Source organism: Rhinolophus ferrumequinum, chromosome 14, assembly GCF_004115265.2.
Source record: "Rhinolophus ferrumequinum isolate MPI-CBG mRhiFer1 chromosome 14, mRhiFer1_v1.p, whole genome shotgun sequence".
NCBI classification, from domain to species: Eukaryota; Metazoa; Chordata; class Mammalia; order Chiroptera; family Rhinolophidae; genus Rhinolophus; species Rhinolophus ferrumequinum.
The window spans coordinates 35,824,803-35,845,387 of record NC_046297.1 but is presented as its reverse complement, the minus strand read 5'-3'; the positions used below and the strand labels follow the sequence as shown (position 1 = coordinate 35,845,387).

At 34.7% G+C, this 20,585-nt stretch overlaps 1 protein-coding gene across 1 annotated transcript in view; it reads left to right on the top strand.

Annotated features, from left to right (window-relative positions):
• Nucleotides 1–7,464, top strand: part of VIRMA (vir like m6A methyltransferase associated) — a 55,499-nt gene extending 48,035 nt beyond the window's left edge. Inside the window, exons 18-24 of the mRNA XM_033126168.1 lie at nucleotides 802–954; nucleotides 1,417–1,577; nucleotides 2,551–2,647; nucleotides 4,175–4,341; nucleotides 5,116–5,447; nucleotides 6,307–6,450; nucleotides 7,118–7,464. Of these exons, the coding sequence (XP_032982059.1) occupies nucleotides 802–954; nucleotides 1,417–1,577; nucleotides 2,551–2,647; nucleotides 4,175–4,341; nucleotides 5,116–5,447; nucleotides 6,307–6,450; nucleotides 7,118–7,272 (1,209 nt within the window). The 3' untranslated portion in view covers nucleotides 7,273–7,464. The remainder of the gene's footprint in view (nucleotides 1–801; nucleotides 955–1,416; nucleotides 1,578–2,550; nucleotides 2,648–4,174; nucleotides 4,342–5,115; nucleotides 5,448–6,306; nucleotides 6,451–7,117) is intronic.
• Nucleotides 7,465–20,585: the final 13,121 nt, after the last annotated feature.

Genomic DNA, 20,585 nt, shown 5'->3' with positions numbered 1-20,585 from the left:
TATTTCAGGCACAGTATCAGTTTGAGTGGGAAAGTAATTTCATTGAAATGTGTCCCGTTATAGGACAGATGGTAGGCACTTCAAACAAAATTTTAATTGTTAATGCCTCTTTAAAAATACTAAATCCTGCATCTGGATTGGTGGGTGTAGTTTCTTAAGAAACCATACTCATTTTGAGCCATTTAAAACGGCTGTGTTCCTCAGATTTGAAACTACTACGTATTCTTTCATATGTGACAATCTGGAAGAATTTATTGTCATAATCCATCCAAGATTTGTTTTGCTGGATAACTTTTCTATCATTGAATTGTCACTGCAAAATTCATTTTATTATGTGGCATACTTTTTAAAGGAAAAAATACTAACTTTTCTACATAACAAAAGACAGTCTTAAATATGATAGTTACTATTTCTTTAGTGGTTTGTTTTATCTCCAGAAAGATAAATTCAGATTTCATCAGTTCTCTGTTATAGCAGGCATTGAATTGAGTGAGTATCAATCAGTATGTTACGTGTCCTGCATATGCCAGTGTATTTGCCATTAGATATTTTTGTTGAGAAATCTTGGTGTCAGTAAATTGAATGCATGTGTTACCTACTTATTTTGTGAGTCTTACTCGAAGAAAACTTATTTCGGGTTAGAGCTGACTAAATCCTTCTTAAAACAAGCCATTTGTGCTGATGTAAAATCAAAATATTGAGGGGAAGTTTGCAGCAAATGGCTTAAATATCTGAATAAGTTTGGAAGCATCTTTGCAAATTGCACTGTTCTCAAATTTAACTTGTGTGTGATATTTACAGGGATGTTGTGGAGATGATAGTGGTCTCATGGAAGTAGATGGAGCTCATCCATCAAGGACGATGAGTATTAATGCTGCAGAATTAAAACAGCTTCTACAAAGCAAAGAAGAAAGTCCAGAAAATTTGTTCCTTGAACTAGAGAAGCTTGTTTTGGTAAAAGTAAAAAAAATAAAAAATAAAAACAAAAACAGAAATAAAATAAAAACAGTGTATTCCCAGTACTTCTCCATTTGACTAGTACAAGTTTTTCTAATGACTTTTTAAAACAGTGAACCCTCAGTTGGGTATTTATACAAACTGAAATTATTCTTTGAGTTAATAATTTGGAGTGAAGTCCTCCATACTATTATGAATCTTAAATGAAGGCAGTACTTTTTGAATTGTTTATTGTTTGAATACAGGGTGCCCCCTGCTACCATTCTTTAGAAATAAAATGACAAGTGATTTTGATATTTGTTTTAGTATGTTTAATGTTAAGTTGATAATTCCCAGATGGTGCTCCAAATTTCTAAGTAATGGAATAATACAACCTTTTCTACTGAAGAGTCAGTAAACTTAGAGCCTAAATGTCCATGTTTTACGTGCATCTTCTTACTCTGTTTTGTTTGTGTCTAGGAGCATTCAAAAGATGATGACAATCTAGACTCGTTGTTGGACAATGTAGTTGGACTTAAGCAAATGCTGGAGTCATCAGGTGATCCTTTACCTCTTGGTGACCAGGACATAGAACCAGTACTTTCAGCTCCAGAATCTCTCCAGAATCTGTTTAACAATCGGTAAAACAAGCAATGTTTTGTGGTTGATGAGTAGATACTATGTATTCAGTGGCTGGGGTCTAGAGAGGGCCAGCAAACTGTTTTTCTGTAACAGACCAGGAAGTAAAAATTCTAGGCTTTGCAGGCCACATTAAGCCTCTGAGCATTCAAAAGATGATGACAATCTGGGCTTGTTGTTGGACAGTGTAGTTGGACTTAGCAAATGCTGGAGTCATCAGGTGATCCTTTACCTCTTGGTGAACAGGACATAGAACCAGTACTTTCAGCTTCAAAATATCTCCAGAATCTGTTTAACAATCGATAAAACAAGCAATGTTTTGTGGTTGATGAGTAGATACTATGTATTCAGTGGCTGGTGTCTAGAGAGGGCCAGCAAACTTTTTTTCTGTAACAAACCAAGTAGTAAAAATTATAGGCTTTTCACATTAAGCCTCTGTTGCATATTATTCTGTAACTTTTTGTTTGTTTCTTTTGGTTTTAAAAAACACTTTAAAAATATACAAACCGTTCCTAGGTCCCTGGTTGTATAAAAACAGGCCAGCACAATGGGGACCATAGTTTACTGATCCCTGATATATGCCTCTTGATCTTTGGAGTGCTGTGCTATTACCTCATAATGATTATTCAGTGTAATGGAGTTATTCTCTGAATTTAGAAAAATTAAACATGGGCAGTTTCTGTACACATTGGTATAGCATAATAAACTTGGCTTTTTGGAAATAAAACCAATGCTCTGTTTTATTGTATTGAAAGGTCACAGTTTGTCACAAGAGGATTACTGTCTAACTTACTGTTTTTTAAGGATACTTTATTCTTAAGTAGCTTTTTAAAGGAGTCTTTTCAAGTGCTAATTTTACTAATACTTTATAGGGTTACATTTTTAATTGTACTTTCCACAGATGTTATCTAGGAGATAAGCTAAAATATTTGATTTTGGAATTCTGCTTTTTACCAAATACTTTTTCTGTTCCAGGACTGCATATGTACTAGCTGATGTCATGGATGATCAGTTGAAATCTATGTGGTTTACTCCATTTCAGGCTGAAGAGATTGATACAGATCTGGATTTGGTATAATTTTAATTTTATTATTAAATATTTAGAAAAAAGTTACTGTTTTTTTGTTGTTGTTTGTGTATTTTTAGCTCTAAAATAGGTTACATATTATAAGGCTGTTAAAAGTCCGTTTGGGGACTAGTACTACAAATTTTTATGTCAGTCAGACACGGATTCTCTGTTTTTAAGCTACTTGTTTTACTTCTTTCTGGTTAGTGATCTATACATATGAGAATGAGACATTTTAGGGGAAAATCACATTTTTGCCTAAGTACTCTACTTTGTTTTCTTATATTTGTAGGGTAGAAAATATTCCGCAAAATTATAATTTATTCTGTATTTGGGTTTAAGGAGAGGCACGGTGTTGTGGTATCTGCTCTTAATTTGGGGAAATGTAAAGAATGTATTTGTTAGAATAATATAGTACATATGGAAATTGACATTCTTAAACACGAAGACTTAAAATGTAATGTCTGTTTTATGCTTCTCAGCGATGTGTTAGGGAGGATGATTTCAGCCACCTGTTATTGTACCATATGATTTTTTTTTTCTTCATTAAAGAAATAAATATATTTGGATATTTCCTGGTCCAAAAAAAGTTAGTATTCAGCATGTGCAGTAAAACTAAGAGAATGATTCACAGTTAAAATGTATTTAGTGTATTGAGGGCTCCTTTTCCTTCTTTAAAGATCACATACAATTCATTTAAATCTCATTAAAGAATTAATTTCTTTTTTTAGTGTAAATTGTTCAACTATTCTATAGAACTGTGCTGTCAAATAGAACTTTATGCAGTGACAGAAATGTTCTATAATCTATCCTGTTCGGTATAACAGCCACTAGGCTCATGTGACTGTTGAGCAATGAAATATTGCTACTGTGATTTCATTTTGATTTAATTAATTTAAGTTTAAATAGGCACACGTGATTAGTGGCTACCATATTTGGCATCACAGGTCTAAAACATTTGTGCTAACTTTATGTTGAATCACAGCTGTCTTGTGATGATGATTGTGACCTTACATGGCTTAGGGAAATTTTAGGTCTTTTAGGTTTGATAAATTTGAATAAAACCTAAGTAAACATAATTTTCACTTCTCTGAAAGTGAACTTAGGTTGGAACCTCATTAAATGCATAGAACTTTGAGATTTGTGGCATTGAATCCTTTTATAGCAGATATGTTGACTGTACAAGGCTTGCAGAGTATGTTATATTCAGATTCTTTTGGAACAGTTCTGGATATACTACATTAATTTATATAGAGAAATCATGAGTTTCTTGTCAGGCAGCAGAGGTCTCTCTTCAGTTGACAGCATTTCTTTGAGGAGGAATGCCACCACCTCCCCTCCAAAAAACACACCTGAATTCCTAAGATTTTTTTTTAACTACCAATTATGTTGGTTTTTGAAAAGATGGAAAGAGGCAAACCTATAATTTATTTATTATGAGAGTCATATAATTGATAGGAAATAAGAATTTCTGTAATCAAATAGTTACATTTAAGGTTTTCTTTCATTTTGTTGAATTTTTTATGACTGCAGGTAAAAGTTGACTTAATTGAACTCTCTGAAAAGTGCTGTAGTGATTTTGACTTGCACTCAGAATTAGAGCGCTCATTTTTGTCAGAACCATCATCTCCAGGGAGAACCAAGACCACTAAAGGATTCAAACTTGGGAAGCACAAGCATGAGACCTTTATAACTTCAAGGTAAAATTTATTCTACTGAAGTTTTTGATAGTGGTCATGTAAGCTTATTTATTTTAATGTATTTTAAGTTAGACATGACTGTTAAAGGATAAAGGAATTTTACATAATACTTGAATAATGAATATTGTTTGGAAATTTTTTTAAAGATAATAGTTTGGCCAGGACATACTACTTTATTCTACTTTATGAGCGTTTGGAGGTTTAAATAAGAGTGAACTGGTTACTTTAAATAATTATTAGTCATATCAATAAAATGTGAGTACCATTCACTAGTTTTGTTGTATTTCCAGGGAAAGTACAGGTATACCTTGGAGATACTGCCCATTCGGTTCCAGACCACTGCAGTAAAGTGAATATCATAATAAAGCGAGTTACATGAAATTTTTGGTTTCCTGGTACATATAAAAGTTACATTTACACTATACTGTAGTCTACTAAGTGTGCAGTAGTGTTATGTCTAGAAAATAATGCACATACCTTAATTACAGAATATTTTATTGCTAAAAAATGCTAACTGTCATCTGAGCCTTCAGTGAATTGTAATCTTTGCTGGTGTAGGATTTTGCCTTCAATTTGTAAAAAACGCAGTATCTGTGAAGTTCAGTAAAATGAAGCACAGTAAAAGAAGATATGCTTGTAGTAGAGATACTTGCAAAGTTAACACAATTGGAATAAAATAATTGAAATGTAGTTTTCAGTATTGCAAAGATTGACTGACGTTTTTATTGGAAATATGAAAAAAAAAGTTTTCAGTGAATATTTTTGTTTTAATAGTGGAAAATCGGAATACATTGAACCTGCCAAACGAGCTCATGTTGTGCCGCCACCAAGAGGAAGGGGCAGGGGAGGATTTGGACAGGGTATACGACCCCATGATATTTTTCGTCAGAGAAAACAGAACACAAGCAGACCACCATCTATGCATGTGGATGACTTTGTTGCAGCTGAAAGTAAAGAAGTTGTCCCTCAAGATGGAATACCCCCACCAAAACGGCCACTCAAGGTATCACAGAAGATTTCTTCTCGTGGTGGATTTTCAGGCAATCGAGGAGGACGGGGTGCTTTTCACAGTCAAAATAGATTTTTCACACCACCTGCTTCAAAAGGTAACTTCTTATGTATGTTTCCTAATGGGTTAGAATATTGAAATATTAGAATATTAAATAGAAGTGATTTAGATGGCATTGATTCAGATATTTTTCTGTTACTACAATTAAGCTGCTTCTAGACCATTCATACTGTTTTCAGTGTACTGTAGTGGATAGAAAGAAATCTTTTCCTTTGATTATTTGCATATTCAGTGATGAGTTTAAGTCTTGGCTAATTAGTTTCCTTTTCACATTGAAAATTATGTTTATCTTTTTGAATAATTTTATATGTTATTTTCACAGTTGTGTTTATCAACAATTTCCTTGTGATTGTTCTATGTAGTTCACCATTGATTTTTCTCTACTTGGCTGCTGATGTTGTATTTAATCTATTTTAAGTTGTTTCAAGATTTTAGAAACAGAGTGAAGAAATTATACTTCACTAATGATTGAAAACATGCTTCACTAGCAGTATGTTTTTCTGCTGCTAAGTAAGTGAGGGTGAGAATGAAAGAGAAGAGGAGTTTATATTAATAGCAGACATACAACTGTGTTAGGAACTTTTATAAGTACTTTATATATAATACTCTCACATCAACAGGTAGGTTCTGTAAATACACCCACTTTACAGAGGAGAAAACTTTCAGCCAGCTGACCAGGACACATAAGTGTAGAGCCAATATTTGAACCCTGGCAGTGTGGCTCCAGAACCTCTGCTCCTACCCATATATAATGCTGCCATTTTATATTCCATTTACAGAATTTCATAGTTTCTCTGACATTACTTTTGAAGATTAAGTAAAATCTTCAAAAGTAATGTCCAATCTTCCTTAATCCAATTGAAGTCATGAAAAAGATTTCATTGTGTTGCCTTTAGGAAACTATAGTCGTCGGGAGGGAACAAGAGGCTCCAGTTGGAGTGCTCAGAATACTCCTCGAGGAACTTACAATGAAAGTCGTGGAGGCCAGAGCAATTTTAATAGGGGCCCTCTTCCACCACTACGACCACTTAGTTCTACAGGTATACTTTCTTTCTACTTGATATTGCTGAGAGTGGAGGCGAATCCTCCTTTCCAAATTGTTGAATGTCATATACTCTGATTTTGGGAGAGAATATTTTAGAATGTAGATGCGTAGTTCTAAAGTCAATTTAATTTTATATCTGAATGAGTGCCCAATGCACATTTTTATAAACATAATAAAAATTTTAGATTCTGAACTATGTGTATAATCTGAGCAGTTTCATAGTGCTCTGTTTTTATATTTCAATAATGAAAGCCAATTCTTAAGGTACTTTTTGACCGAAGTATTTTAGCAACAGATATCTTCATAGGGTATATTCTGTCTTTGTTTATAGTATTGTCTTGTGTACGTAAGCATATAATCTTTTCTAAAACATTACTATATCAAGTCCAGAATTATTCTGGACAGTGGTAGCTTTTGGTTTCAAATGCACATCATTTTTTTTTTATAACAGCTTTATTTGAGATGTGATTATCACATATAAGGCAATTTACCTATTTAAAGTGGATAATTCACTGGTCTTTAACACATTCACAGAACTTGCCCATGGATTTTAAAGGAGTACAGAGTAATTCTTGTCTTGGTTTGAGCTCAGTTCTGTAGATGAGTATATGATAGGAAAAGAAAGGATGTTGTAACTAAAAATTATATTCTTTCTTTTACAGGCTACCGCCCAAGTCCTCGTGACCGTGCTTCAAGAGGTCGTGGGGGGCTTGGACCTTCCTGGGCAAGTGCAAATAGTGGCAGTGGAGGCTCAAGAGGAAAGTTTGTTAGTGGAGGCAGTGGTAGAGGTCGTCATGTACGATCCTTTACACGATAAAAATGATTTTGGGAACATTCTAAGTATATAGGAAGATTTCATGAGAACAATAAAAATAAAATAAGACATTAAAGGACCAGTTTAGATTTAGCAGTTATCTGGAGATATCTGAGAGAATATTTTTATCTGAAGCAAGCAGATTTTGTTTGATACCTACACAAGATTTCAATAAAAATCCAAACTTTGTATGTATGTTTTTATATATTTTTTCTCCTTCATATATAAGACTTTAGAAAATTTCTTAGGTAAAAAATGAATGATGAAATGACTTTAGCCTTAGTGTAATTCTTGTGTATACCACAGATGTTCCCAATACTTTCTCAGCTCATGGTGCCCTTTAGTGTTTCAGTAATTTTTTCACAGCACACCTAAGACAATAGAAATGCCTAATAATTCCATTTATTAAACAGATAGGTCCAAACAACTTAGTAAGAATTTATGTTATAACCACTAGTAACTGTGGACACTGCACAACGTCTCAAACCTTGGAATCAGCTTAGATGGATACCATCACTGTCATCTCCTGTTCTATGCTTTTTGCACGGTACTTTTATCACAACTGTTAAAAACTCAGTTTTGTAAAGATACACTGTGAATAGTGCTATCTAATACTGAAAATATAAACTACCTCAAACTAGTTTGTGTTGTGTCCAACAGATATACTCCCCTTAAGAATTTAAAATATCCTGTGGTAGTGATACTAATTTACTAAGGTACCTAGTGCACAGTGTTGGGAACCTTTTGGCTGTAACAAAAGAAACACAACACTCTTTTTCTGTTTGTTAGAAAGAAATACATATGTACTTTGTGCTTCAGCTTTATACCTACTTATGTTATTTTATTACACAGTGATTTAAAGCCTAAATTGAGGTGTATCCTAATACTGATATTTTGGAAATCAGAACTATCTAATAAAATCTGGACTTTATATTCAGAGATAAAGTTTATAACTGAGAAGATAGCTATATTGTCCCCAAGAGATAGATATCTTAACATACTGAGCCTATGTAACTGACATAAAATGCAGAGTTCACTTAAACAACAACGGATTGTATGAATCTCATTCCATTCTTTTATCACTCTGTTTTGCTGAACTATTTGTGAATGAATAGAAAGTTTGTTAGGAAAAAGCCTTGAAGAAAAGCTCAGCTGTAAAGATTCTGATGTTTAAGTGAAAGGTAAATCTTTTTATAACTAATGGCCTCAAAAAACCTAAGATAACCTAAACCCCTTTCAATTGTCAAATCTAATAAGCTCATCTGTAAAGATGCATTTTACATTACATAGAATTTGAAGTTTGTCCCTAATATCTGATGCAAGTAAATATAAAAATAATTCTTAAGTAAATTTCTTAAATGGTAAGAACATGGCTATATATAGACACATTTCTTGATTTGTTTTTTAGCTTTAAGTTGAATATAATCTCGAAAACATCAGAGTTGTTTATGCTGTTTGTTAGTTTAATACCCAGTAGTTCAGGCCCACCAAAGTAATAAATTATTAATATAAAAGCAATTAATACCAGGCAAATTAAAAATGTGCCAGTTAACTGAGAATCTTAGAAAAATGAGAAGGGAAGGAATTCAACATGTTGACTATCCATTTCATGTACATATCACTCAGTCTTTATAACAGTCCAGCCTGTTTTAAAGTTATCCTAATTTTACCGATTGAGAAAACTGAGGAGCTGGACTGAAAATTGATAGAAACAGGATTTAAGACCAGGTTGGCTAGCTTCCAATTCTTTGTATCTCCATTTTGGAGAGGTAAGAAGCTACTTGTTAAGTTGCATGGTATTAGAGATCAGAATTAGTTAATCAGACCTAACACTGTTTTAGCTATTTCAGAAGTGAGCCAGATAGAAACTGGAGGGTGGTTGCTGTCTTATACATTTAGAACTATATACGTATAATACTATGTACCTTCAAAAATAATTATCAATTGTATGTGTACTTTGGTAGAATAGGTATATGTGTTATTTGCAAAACTTTTTCATGAGACATTTCAGGAAAAGTTTTGAGTGATACTGTGTTTGCCCAAAAATAAGACCAGATCTTATATTAATTTTTGCTCCAAAAGACGCATTAGGGCTTATGTTCAGGGAATATCATCCTGAAAAATCATGCTAGGGCTTATTTTCCAGTTGGGTCTTATTTTCAGGGAAACATGGTATTTAGAAATTAATGAAAAATGCAGAATACCCTGGAGAACAAAACTTATTCTAGGAGTTTGATAGAATGATTTATTTATTTCACAAGAATTAAAAAAATGCTCTGAAATGTTACTCTTCATTTAAAAACAATGTTGCTGGTAGTAATTGGTGTGTGTAAAGCAGTAGCAATATCGTTAGTTTTACTGCTTTGTATAAAAATAATCATAAAAATACCTGCAGATTGAGAATGTGGAAACGAGTGTGTCTCCGAAGTACTGTGTTCCACGTACCCTAATACAGCCTGGGGAATATAAAGATGAATAAGATATATTATCTGCCCTCAAAAATCTCAGCCTAATAGAGGAAACAATTACGTAAGCAAATTTTTAAAAAAGTAAATTGCTAAGTGTATGAACATGGAATAACTTAGAGTTCTTGAATAATCCAACCAGTGTATTTCAAACTGATTTTATTGTGGAGTTTTTAAAGTAACTTTTTATTTTACTTTTTCTCCTTTTTAAAAAAAATTTAAAATATTGAGATAACATTGGTTAACAATATTACCGTATTTGCCGCATATAATGCGCAGTTTTGGCCCAAATTTGTGAGGGAAAAATAAAGATACGCATTATACATGGGTGGTACTAATTCCGTGTATATATAAATGTTTTTAAGTCTTTTATTTATGCTTATGAGTTAAAAGTGCAACTCTACAAATCAGTAGCAATATTCATATGCAAAATAATACCCTGGAATACAATAATCGGTTTTGTTGAACTTAAACAATGAACTTGCAATGATAATGAGTTCTTGGCCTTCTGTGATGCATAAATATTGTAAATTTGTCACAGGTACATAAAATTTCTTGTACTGTCATATGTTAAAAAATACATGCTAAAATTCCTTTATGATATAAAAAACAAGTACTTAAATGTAAACAAAAATTTGAATTAAAAAATTAAAATGAAAGATTTTTTTCCCTGAAAGTTTAGGCAAGTAACATGGGTACACATTATAATGGGAGCACATTATACATGGCAAAATACGGTATATAAGTTTCAGGTGTACAACATTACCGTTCAATATCTGTATACACTACCAGAAGTCTAGTTTTCATTTGTCACCATGTATTTTAACTCCTTTACCCATTTTTCCTCTCCCCACCTTTTCCTCTGGTAGCCACCAGTCTGTTGTTTGTGTCTATGAGTTCTGTTTTGTTTGTTGTTTTTTTGTATTTCCACATGTGAGTGAATTCATGGTTTTTGTCTTTTCCCATCTGACTTATTTCACTTAGCATAATACCCTCAAGATCCATCCTTGTCACAAATGGTAGTATTTCATCTTATAGCCGAGCAATATTCCATTGTATGTGTGTGTGTATCCTTTATCTGTTCTTCTGTCGATGGATATCTTGGCTATTGTAAATAATGCTACAGTGAACATAGTACATACATCTTTTCAAATCAGTGTCTATTTTTACTGATGATTATGGTTACATGTGGTTTTTTCTGGATACCATTTGCTTTGAGTATCATCTTCCACCCTTTCACTTCGGGCCTGTCTTTGTCTTTGGAGGTGAGATGAGTCACCTGAAAGCAGCCTGTAGTTGGGTCTTGTTTTCTAAATCATCCAACTGTTCTGTGTCTTTTGATTGGGAAGTTCAGCCAATTTACATTTAGGATGATTATTGATTTAGGAGAACTTACCACTGTCATTTTACCTTTTTTCTAATTGCTTTGTATCTCCAATGTTTCTTTTCCCTTGTGTTTTTGTCTGCTATTTCAGTTTCGTGGTTTTCTGTAACGGTTTTGTTTCCTCTTTAATGTTTTGTGTCTCAGCTCTGGATTTTTGTTCTGTGGTTATCATGAGGTTTGTATAAAATGTCACATAGATAAAATAGTCCTTTTTCTTCTGATAGCATTTTAATTTACCTATGGATGTTGTGTCCTTTTTCTCCTCCCTTTTTATGTTTTTGTCAAAAATGATGCCTTTTTAGGTTGTGTTCATTACCAAATTGAAATAGCTATAGTTTTTTGTTTTTTAAAATTTTTACTGGGGAAGAGGAACAGGACTTTATTGGGGAACAGTGTGTACTTCCAGGAGTTTTTCCAAGTCAAGTTGTTGTTCTTTCAATCTTAGTTGTGGAGGGCGCAGTTCAGCTCCAGGTCCACTTGCCGTTGTTACTTGCAGGGGGCACAGCCCCCACCCTTTGTGGGAGTCGAGGAGTCGAACTGGCAACCTTGTGGTTGAGAGCCCGTGCTCTCTAACCAACTGAGCCATCTGGCACTGGCCCATGTGAGAATCGAACCAGCAGCCTTTGGTGTTAGGAGCACGGAGCTCCAACCGTCTGAGCCACTGGGCTGGCCCAATAGTTATTTTTAATGCTTTTTTTCTCTTTAACATTTTTTATAATTGTTTAACACCTTATTCTAATATAGAATTGCAATTACCTGCTTTTTATTTGTCACCTTACTCAAAGTTTTGTGTACTTCTGTCTTTTTGTTTTAGGTAGACCTCCTTTCAGCATTTCTTGTAATGCAGGTCTTGTGGTAAATTCCTTCAGCTTTTGTTTATCTGAAAAAGGCTTTATTTCTCCTTATCTAAAGGACAATTTTGCTGGATAGAGTATTCTTGGTTGGTGATTTTTCACCTCAATATTTTGAATATATCATTCCACTCTCTCCTGGCCAATAAGAGTTTTTGTTGAGAATCGTGATGATAGGCCTGATGGGGTTTCCTTTGTAGGTTACTGTCTTTTATTCCCTTGCTGCCTTAAGAATTCTTTCTTTAATCTTTGACTTTTGGCAGCTTTAATACAACCTTGGAGAGGTCTTTTTGCATTGGGATAAATCAGTGTTCTGTTAGCTTCTTTTACTTGTGTGTCCAGTTCCTTCTCCAGGTTTTAGAAGTTTTCATCTATTTCTTTGAATAGACTCTGTTCCCTTCTCCTTCTCTTCTGGGATACCCGTTATTCTTATGTTGTCCTTTCTAATAGAGTAAGATAGTTATCATAGAGTTCTTTCACTTAAAAAAGTCTTAATTCTCTGTCTTCTTAACCCTGAATCATTTCTAGATTTCTATCTTTGAGCTCACTAATTCTCTTCCATATGGTCTGCTCTTACTTCCAATACTTTCTAATGCATTTTTTATATCATTTATTGAGATCTTCAGCTCCAAAATTTCTGTTTGGTTCTTTTTTTTATAGTTTCAATCTCTTTGGTAAAGTACCCTTTTTAGTTTGTTGCTTGATTTCAGAGCTCATTGAATTGCCTTTCTGAGTTTTCTTGTGTATTGTTGAGTTGCTTCATGACTGCTATTTTAAATTCTCTGTCATTTAGATTACAATCTTCTGTGACTGAGTTTGGTTTCTGGAGAAGCGTCATTTTATTTTTGTGATACCATGTTACCTTGGTTGTTAATGGTGTGTGATGTGTTCTTCCTCTGCTGGCGAATTTGAAGTAGTGAACACTTTATTCAGGTACTGTTTTGGTTTTAACAATTTAGTAGGTTGATAAACAAGTTTGTTTTTCAGTAGATGGTGCTACAGTACAAGTTTTGTTTTTTTCTTACCTGAGTGGTACTTGTGCCTCCCAGATGTGGCAGATTATGGGGGAGGTCGGGTTTGTGAGCCTGCTGCAGTGCTACCTAGTTCCCTATGGTTGTTGGTGCTGCTGTATTGTGGCTGGGAGGCTGGAGATGCCTCTCAGCTGTTGCTACTAGGCTCTTGGGTGCCTACTCTATTGCTGCCCACTTACTCTCCACTAGACCATGGTGTGGGGATCACACCCTGACTCTTCTGCAACCATTGTGTTCTCTGGGCCGCAGGCTTAGCCCTGTTGGCTGGGGAACCAGGGCTGTGGACTCTGTCCTGTTCTTCCCCCTGTTCTGCTCCCGCTACCTGTGCCCAGTACGCTGAGCAGAGGACACTTTGTTAGGTTATAGATGTCCTACTAGTTGTAGATGGAAGGGGAGATACTCGTACAAAGGTTATCTCCACCATGATACTGATGGCACTCCAAGTAACTTTTTAAAATAGCTAAAAGAAGACATTACAATTTTATGTCAGACTATAAATATCATCTTTGGGATTGTTTTTGGATAAGGACTCAAGGTGAAAAGATTTTATATGTGATATTTATTTTTAAATTCATAGATGGGACATAATGAGCCAGATCTTATAAGTTCCCTATAAATTCGTAAGCTAGAGAAGGGGATGCAAATTCAAGTATTAGTAGTGGCCTGGAAAGTAACAGAAATGAGAGAAGAGGACCAGGTGAGGAATAGACAGTGAAAACAAGAATTGGCAGTTGACATTTTGGCCTTAATACCAGGGAGAAAACTGGGATTGTTGGACCTGGTGGAGAGTGGCTGCAATACTAAAGGAAACTGCTCTTCAGCTTCAGCTGATTAATAACCTTGGAAGACTGATGAGTCCAATGGTGATGCACCTTGTAACTTCTCTAAAAATACTTGTTTTAAATTTTACATTAAATTTTAATTTGTGTTTTAAAAAAGCCATAAAATTTACCTTCTTAACTGTATTTTAGTGTAAGTTAAGTAGGGTTAAGGATATTCATACTGTTTTACAATTAGTCTCCAGAACTTACAAATCTGAAACTCTATATCCATTAGACATCTCCCAATTTCCCCCTTTCTCCAGGCCCATGCAACTGCCATTCTACTTTCTGTCCCTGTGAATTAGATAACTCATATAAGTGGTATGTGTCTTTTTGTCACTGGTTATTTCATTTAGCATAGTGTCTTCAAGATTCATCCATTTTGTTGCATGTGTCAAAAATTCCTGCCTTATATGGCTGAATAATACTCCATTGTGTGTATAAACTATTTTGCTTATTCATCTGTTGATGGACGTTTGAGTTGCTTTCACTTTTTGGCTATTATTAATCATGCTGCTGTGAACATGGGTGTACAAATATCTGTCCAAGACCCTATTTTCAATTTTTTGGGATATATACACAGAAGTAGGATTGCTGGATCATATGGTAATTCTCTCTCTCTCTTTTTTTTAAGAATACTGTTTTTTAATAATCCCACCATACTGTTTTCCATAGTGCCTGCACCATTTTACATTTTTACCAACAAGGGTTTAATTTCTTCACATCCTCACCTACACTTGTTATTTTCTGTTTGTTTTTTTAATAGTGCGCATCCTTACAGATGTGTTTCCAACTCTAATTTTAAAGAGAAGCCCCAATTTCAGAATTATTAATGTATAATCAATTTTCAAATATGGCGATTAATTAAAATAAACAAAATTTCTGAGCCAAACAAAATATGGGTACAAGGCAAAATGTGGCCATAGGGTTCCAGCCTGAAGATAGCATCTATTTTAGAAATTGCTTCTGGGTTACTATAAAAACTTATTTTCATTTGGGACTGTAAAATTTGTTATAAGACATGATACAGAGAAGTTTTCTGGAGCCAAAAAGCTTGGGTTTGAGAAATTGCTCATCACTTGCTAGCTATGCAACTTTAATCTCTGATCTTAAATCTGTTCTACTTCATTAGGTTTTGGAGATTAACTAAAGTATGTACTTGATTTTTTTTTTTTAATTGGGGAAAGGAAACAGGACTTTATTGGGGAATAGTGTGTATTTCCAGGGCTTTTTCCAAGTCAAGTTGTCCTTTCAATCTTAGTTGTGAAGGACACAGCTCATTTCCAGGTCCAGTTGCCATTGTTAGTTGCAGGGGGCACAGCCCACCATCCCTTGTGGGAGTCGAAACGGCGACTTTGTGGTTGAGAGGATGTGCTCTAACCAACTGAGCCATCCGGGAGCTCAGCTGCAGCTCAGCTCAAGGTGCCGTGATCAATCTTAGTTGCAGGGGGCGAAGCCCACCATCCCTTGAAGGAGTCGAGGAGTCGAACCAGCAACCTTGTGGTTGAGAGCCCACTGACCCATGTGGGAATTGAACTGGCAGCCTTTGGCATTAGGAGCGTGGAGCTCCAACTGCCTGAGCCACCAGGCTGGCACCTGTACTTGATTTTTTTAAATTTGTTGGAGTGACAATGGTTAGTAAAATTACATACGTTTTAACAGTACAATATTTTTAATTTAAAGTTTATTAGGGTGACAATTTTTAGTAAAGTTACACAGATTTCAGGTATACGATTCTGTATTACATCATCTATAAATCACATTGTGTGTTCACCACCGAGTCAGTTCTTCCATCACTATGTATTTGATCCCCTTTACCCTCATCTACCACCTCCCTCCCCCCTTATCCTCTGGTAACCACTAAACTATTGTCTGTGTCTATGAGTTTTTATTTCAAATTTCTTTGTCTTGTTCTTTTGTTGTTTTCGGTTTACATACCACATATCAGTGAAATCTTATGGTTCTCTGCTTTTTCTGTCTGAATTATTTCGCTTCGCATTATAATCTCAAGATCCATCCATGTTGTCACAAATGGTCCTATTTCATCTTTTCTTACCACCAAATAGTATTCCATTGTATATGTATACCAGAACTTCTTTATCCATTCATCTATTGAAGGACAATCTTGGTTGTTTCCATGTTTGGCCACCGTAAATAAAGCTGCAGTGAACATTGGAGCACACTTGTCTTTAAGCATAAATGTTTTCAGATTTTTTGGGTAGATACCCAAGAGAGGGATTGCTGGGTTTTATGGTAATTCTATTCGTAATTTTTTGAGAAACCTCCACACTGCCTTCCATAGTGGCTGCACCAATCTGCATTCCCACCAACAGTGTAGGAGGATTCCTTTTTCTCCACAGCCCCTGCAATACTTGTTACTATTTGTCTTGTTGATGATAGCCATTCTAACTGGGGTGAGGTGATACCTCATTGTCGTTTTTATTTGCATTTCTCTGATGAAGAGTGATGTTGAGCATTTTTTCATATGTCTATTTGCCATTTGTATGTCCTCTTTGGAGAAATGTCTCTTCAGGTCCTCTGCCCATTTTTCAATTGGGTTGTTTGTTTTTTTGTTGTTGAGTTTCATGAGTTCCTTGTATGTTTTGGATGTTAGCCCCTTATGGGATGCACTGTTTGCAAAAATCTTCCATTCAGTTGGTTGCCTCTTTATTTTGTTTATGGTTTCTTTTGCTATGCAGAAACTTTTAAGTTTGATATAGTCCCATTCATTTATTTTAGCTTTTACTTCCCTTGCCTTTGGAGTCAAATTAATAAAATGCTCTTTAAACACAAGGTCCATAAGTTTAGTACCTATGTTTTCTTTTACACGGTTTATTGTTTCAGGTCTTATGCTTAGGTCTTTGATCCATTTTGAATTCATTTTGGTACATGGTGACAGATAGCATTCCAGTTTCACTCTTTTTGCACATGGCTTTCCAATTCTGCCAGCACCATTTATTGAAGAGGCTGTCTTTTCTCCATTGTATGTTTTTTGCTTCTTTGGCAAACATCATCTGTCCATATTTATGTGGGTTTATTTCTGGGCTCTCAATTCTATTCCATTGGTCTATGTGTCTGTTTTTCTGCCAATACCATGCTGTTTTGATTATTGTTGCCCTGTAGTTCAAGCTAAAGTCAGGGAGTGTGATACCTCCAGCATTGTTCTTTTTTCTTAGGATTGCTTTGGCTATTCAGAGTCTTTTGTGGTTCCATACAAATCTGATAATTTTTTGTTCTAGTTCTTTAAAAAAATGCCTTTGGGATTTTGATGGGGATTGCATTAAATCTGTATATTGCTTTGGATAATATGGCCATTTTAACTGTGTTGATTGTTCCAGTCCATGAGCACGGAATGTCTGTCCATTTCTTTGTGTTTTCTTTAATTTCTTTCAAAAATATCTTATAGTTGTCAGCATATAGGTCTTTCCCATCCTTGGTTAAGTTTATTCCTAGGTATTTTATTATCTTTGTTGCTATTGCAAAAGGAATTTTTTTTTTAATTTCTTTTTCTGAGATTTCATTGTTAGTATGTAGGAATACAGTGGACTTTTGTATATTGACTTTGTAGCCGGCAACTTTACTGTATTCATTGATTGTTTCTAATAGCTTTTTGGTGGAGTCTTTAGGATTTTCTAGGATTTTCTATATATAGCATCATGTCATCTGCAAAGAGTGACGATTTTATTTCTTCATTCCCTATTTGGATGCCTTTTATTTCTTTCTCTTGCCTGATTGCTCTGGCGAGGACTTCCAACACTGTGTTGAAAAGCAGAGGTGATAGGGGACAGCCCTGTTGCGTTCCTGAATGTAGAGCAAATGGCTTCAGTTTTTCACCGTTAATTATGATATTAGCTGAGGGTTTGTCATATATGGCCTGTATTGTGTTAAGGTATTTTCCTTCTATACCTATTTTATTCAGTGTTTTAAACATAAATGGATGTTGTATCTTGTCATATGCTTTTTCTGCATCAATTGATATAATCATATGCTTTTTGTCCTTAATTTTGTTTATGTGATGTATCACATTGATGGATTTGCATATGTTGAACCATCCTTGTGTCCCTGGGATGAACCCCACTTGATTGTGATGAATAATCTTTTTAATGTATTGTTGCATTGGATTTGCTAGTATTTTGTTTAGGATTTTTGCTTCGGTGTTCATCAGAGAGATTGGTCTGTAGTTTTCTTTTTGTGTGTTATCCTTACCAGGTTTTGGTATTAGGGTAATGTTGGCCTCATAAAATGAGTTAGGGAGTATTGTCTCTTCAGTTTTTTGGAAGAGTTTGAATAGGACAGGTATTAGATCCTCTTTGAAAGTTTGGTAGAATTCACTATTAAGCCCAGACTTTTGCTTTTGGGAAGGTTTTGGATGACTGATTAAATTTCCTCACTGGTGATGGGTCTATTTAGATTTTCCAGTTCTTCACGATTCAGCCTAGGAAGGCTATATGTTTCTAAGAACTTGTCCATTTCTTCTAGGTTATTGAATTTGGTGGCATATAGTCCATCATAGTATTCTTGGATGATCCTTTGTATTTCTGTGGTATTCCTGATAACTTCCCTGCTTTCATTTTTGATTTTGTGTATTAGTGTCTTTTCTCTTTTTATCTTAGTGAATCTAGCCAAGGGTTTGTCAATTGTATTAATCTTTTCAAAGAACCAGCCCTTTGTCACATTAATTTTTTCTGTCGTCTTTTTGTTCTTTATTTCATTTAGTTCTTCTGTGATTTTTATTATTTCCTTTCGTCTGCTGACCTTGGGTTTCATTTGTTCTTCTTTTTCTAGTTCTTTAAGGTGTAACCTGTATTTATTTATTTGGGATTTTTTTTGTTTCTTGAGATAGGCCTGTCATGACATAAATTTCCCTCTTAAATCTCCTTTCGCTGCGTCCCAAAAATTTTGGTAGGATGTATTTTCATTCTCATTTGTTTCTATGTGTCTTTTGATCTCTCCTCTTATTTCTTCTTTGACCCGGTCGTTCTTTAAAAGTATGTTGTTTAATCTCCATGTATTTGTGGTTTTTCCTGTTTTCTTTTTGCAGTTGATATCCAGTTTCAAAGCCTTGTGATTAGAGAATATGCTTGGTATGATTTCAGTCTTCTTAAATTTTCTGAGATTAGTTTTATGTCCCAATATATGGTCTATCCTTGAGAATGTTCCATGTACACTAGAAAAAAAATGTATAGTCTGATGTTTTAGGATGAAGTGCTCTGTAAATGTCAAGTATGTCCATTTCATCTAATGTGTCATTTAGGGCTGCTATTTGTTTATTTTCTGTTTGGATGATCTATCCATAGCTGTCAACGATATATTTAGGTCCCTTACTATACTTGTGTTTCGGTCAATTTCTCCCTTTAGTTCTGTTAGTAGTTGCTTGGTATATTTCGGTGCTCCCTGATTGGGGGCATAAATATTGATGACTGTTTTGTCTTCTTGTTGTGCAGTCCCTTTTTTCATTGTGAAATGTCCATCTTTGTCTCTTGTTACCTTTTTTTGTCCTGAAATCTGTTTCATCTGATATCATTAGGGCTACATCTGATTTTCTCTGGATACCATTTGCTTGGAGTGTCAATTTCCACCCTTTCAGTTTGAGTCTATTTTTGTCCTCGTAGCTGAGATGTGTCTCTTGGAGGCAGCATATGGTTGCGTTTAGTTTTTTGATCCTATTTGCTATGCTGTGCCTTTTTATTGGTGAGTACAGTCTATTTACATTTAGGTTGATTATTGATATGTGAGGATTTTCTACCATTCTATCTTTAGTTTTCTGGTAAGACTGTGTTTCCATTGTTTCTTCGCCTTTTTGTTTTCTGTTATTTCTGTGTTGTGGTATTCTATGATTTTCCCCTCTGTTTCTTCTTTTATTATGTTATATATTTCAGTTCTATATTTTGTTTGAGTGGTTACCATTAAGTTTATGTAAAATAAAGTTTGATATTTAGAGTATTTCATTTTCTTCAGCATGTTTACTTTCTCTATTCCCATATTCCAGTTCACGCCTTTGCTCTCCCCCTTTTTGTGTTTTGGTTGCCACAGATTATCCCTATTGATGCTAGTAGAATAGCCTCCTTTAGTATTTCTTGTAGTGCAGGTCATGTGTTAGAACATTCCCTCAGCTTCTGTCTGGAAAGGTTCAAGAGTACAATTCTATTATTCATTATCTATATATCACGTTGTGTGCTCAACACCCAGAATCAATTCCCCTTCCATCAATTTTTTTTTTAATGTGTAGAGCAATATTGTTTTAAATGAGACCCTCCCCTGCCTGGAAAAAAAATACTAAATATTGACATACTTGTTAAATTATTTTTGAAGTCATAGAAATTAGTGCCGGCTTTAGAAATAACATGGATGGTATGGAAATAGAATTATACCAATTTGTAGCCCTAACAGGCAATTTTGATGTGTTTTTTTTAGGAGATTTTTAGTTTGGGAACACTCTTTATAATGGTCTTGTGAACATAGATTCTAAGTGAAGATAGTCCAGTTTCTAACAATTTCCAGGATATTTGGGGGCATGTGGGAATATTTTTCAAATATAATATTTGTATTTTAAAAATTAAAGGTGGTTGATGGTATGAATATGCAAGGAACAGTGAGTTGTCTACTTTGGCCAGTCTAGCCCTGCATGGGCAGGGCTAGAGGAAGTGAAGGGTAGGTGGACATGGAAATTGTGGCTAAATTATAATTATGAAAGGTATTTGCTATGCTAAGCCATACATAGTAACTAAAGTTTTTTTGTTGTTATATGAATGGCATTTTTCAAA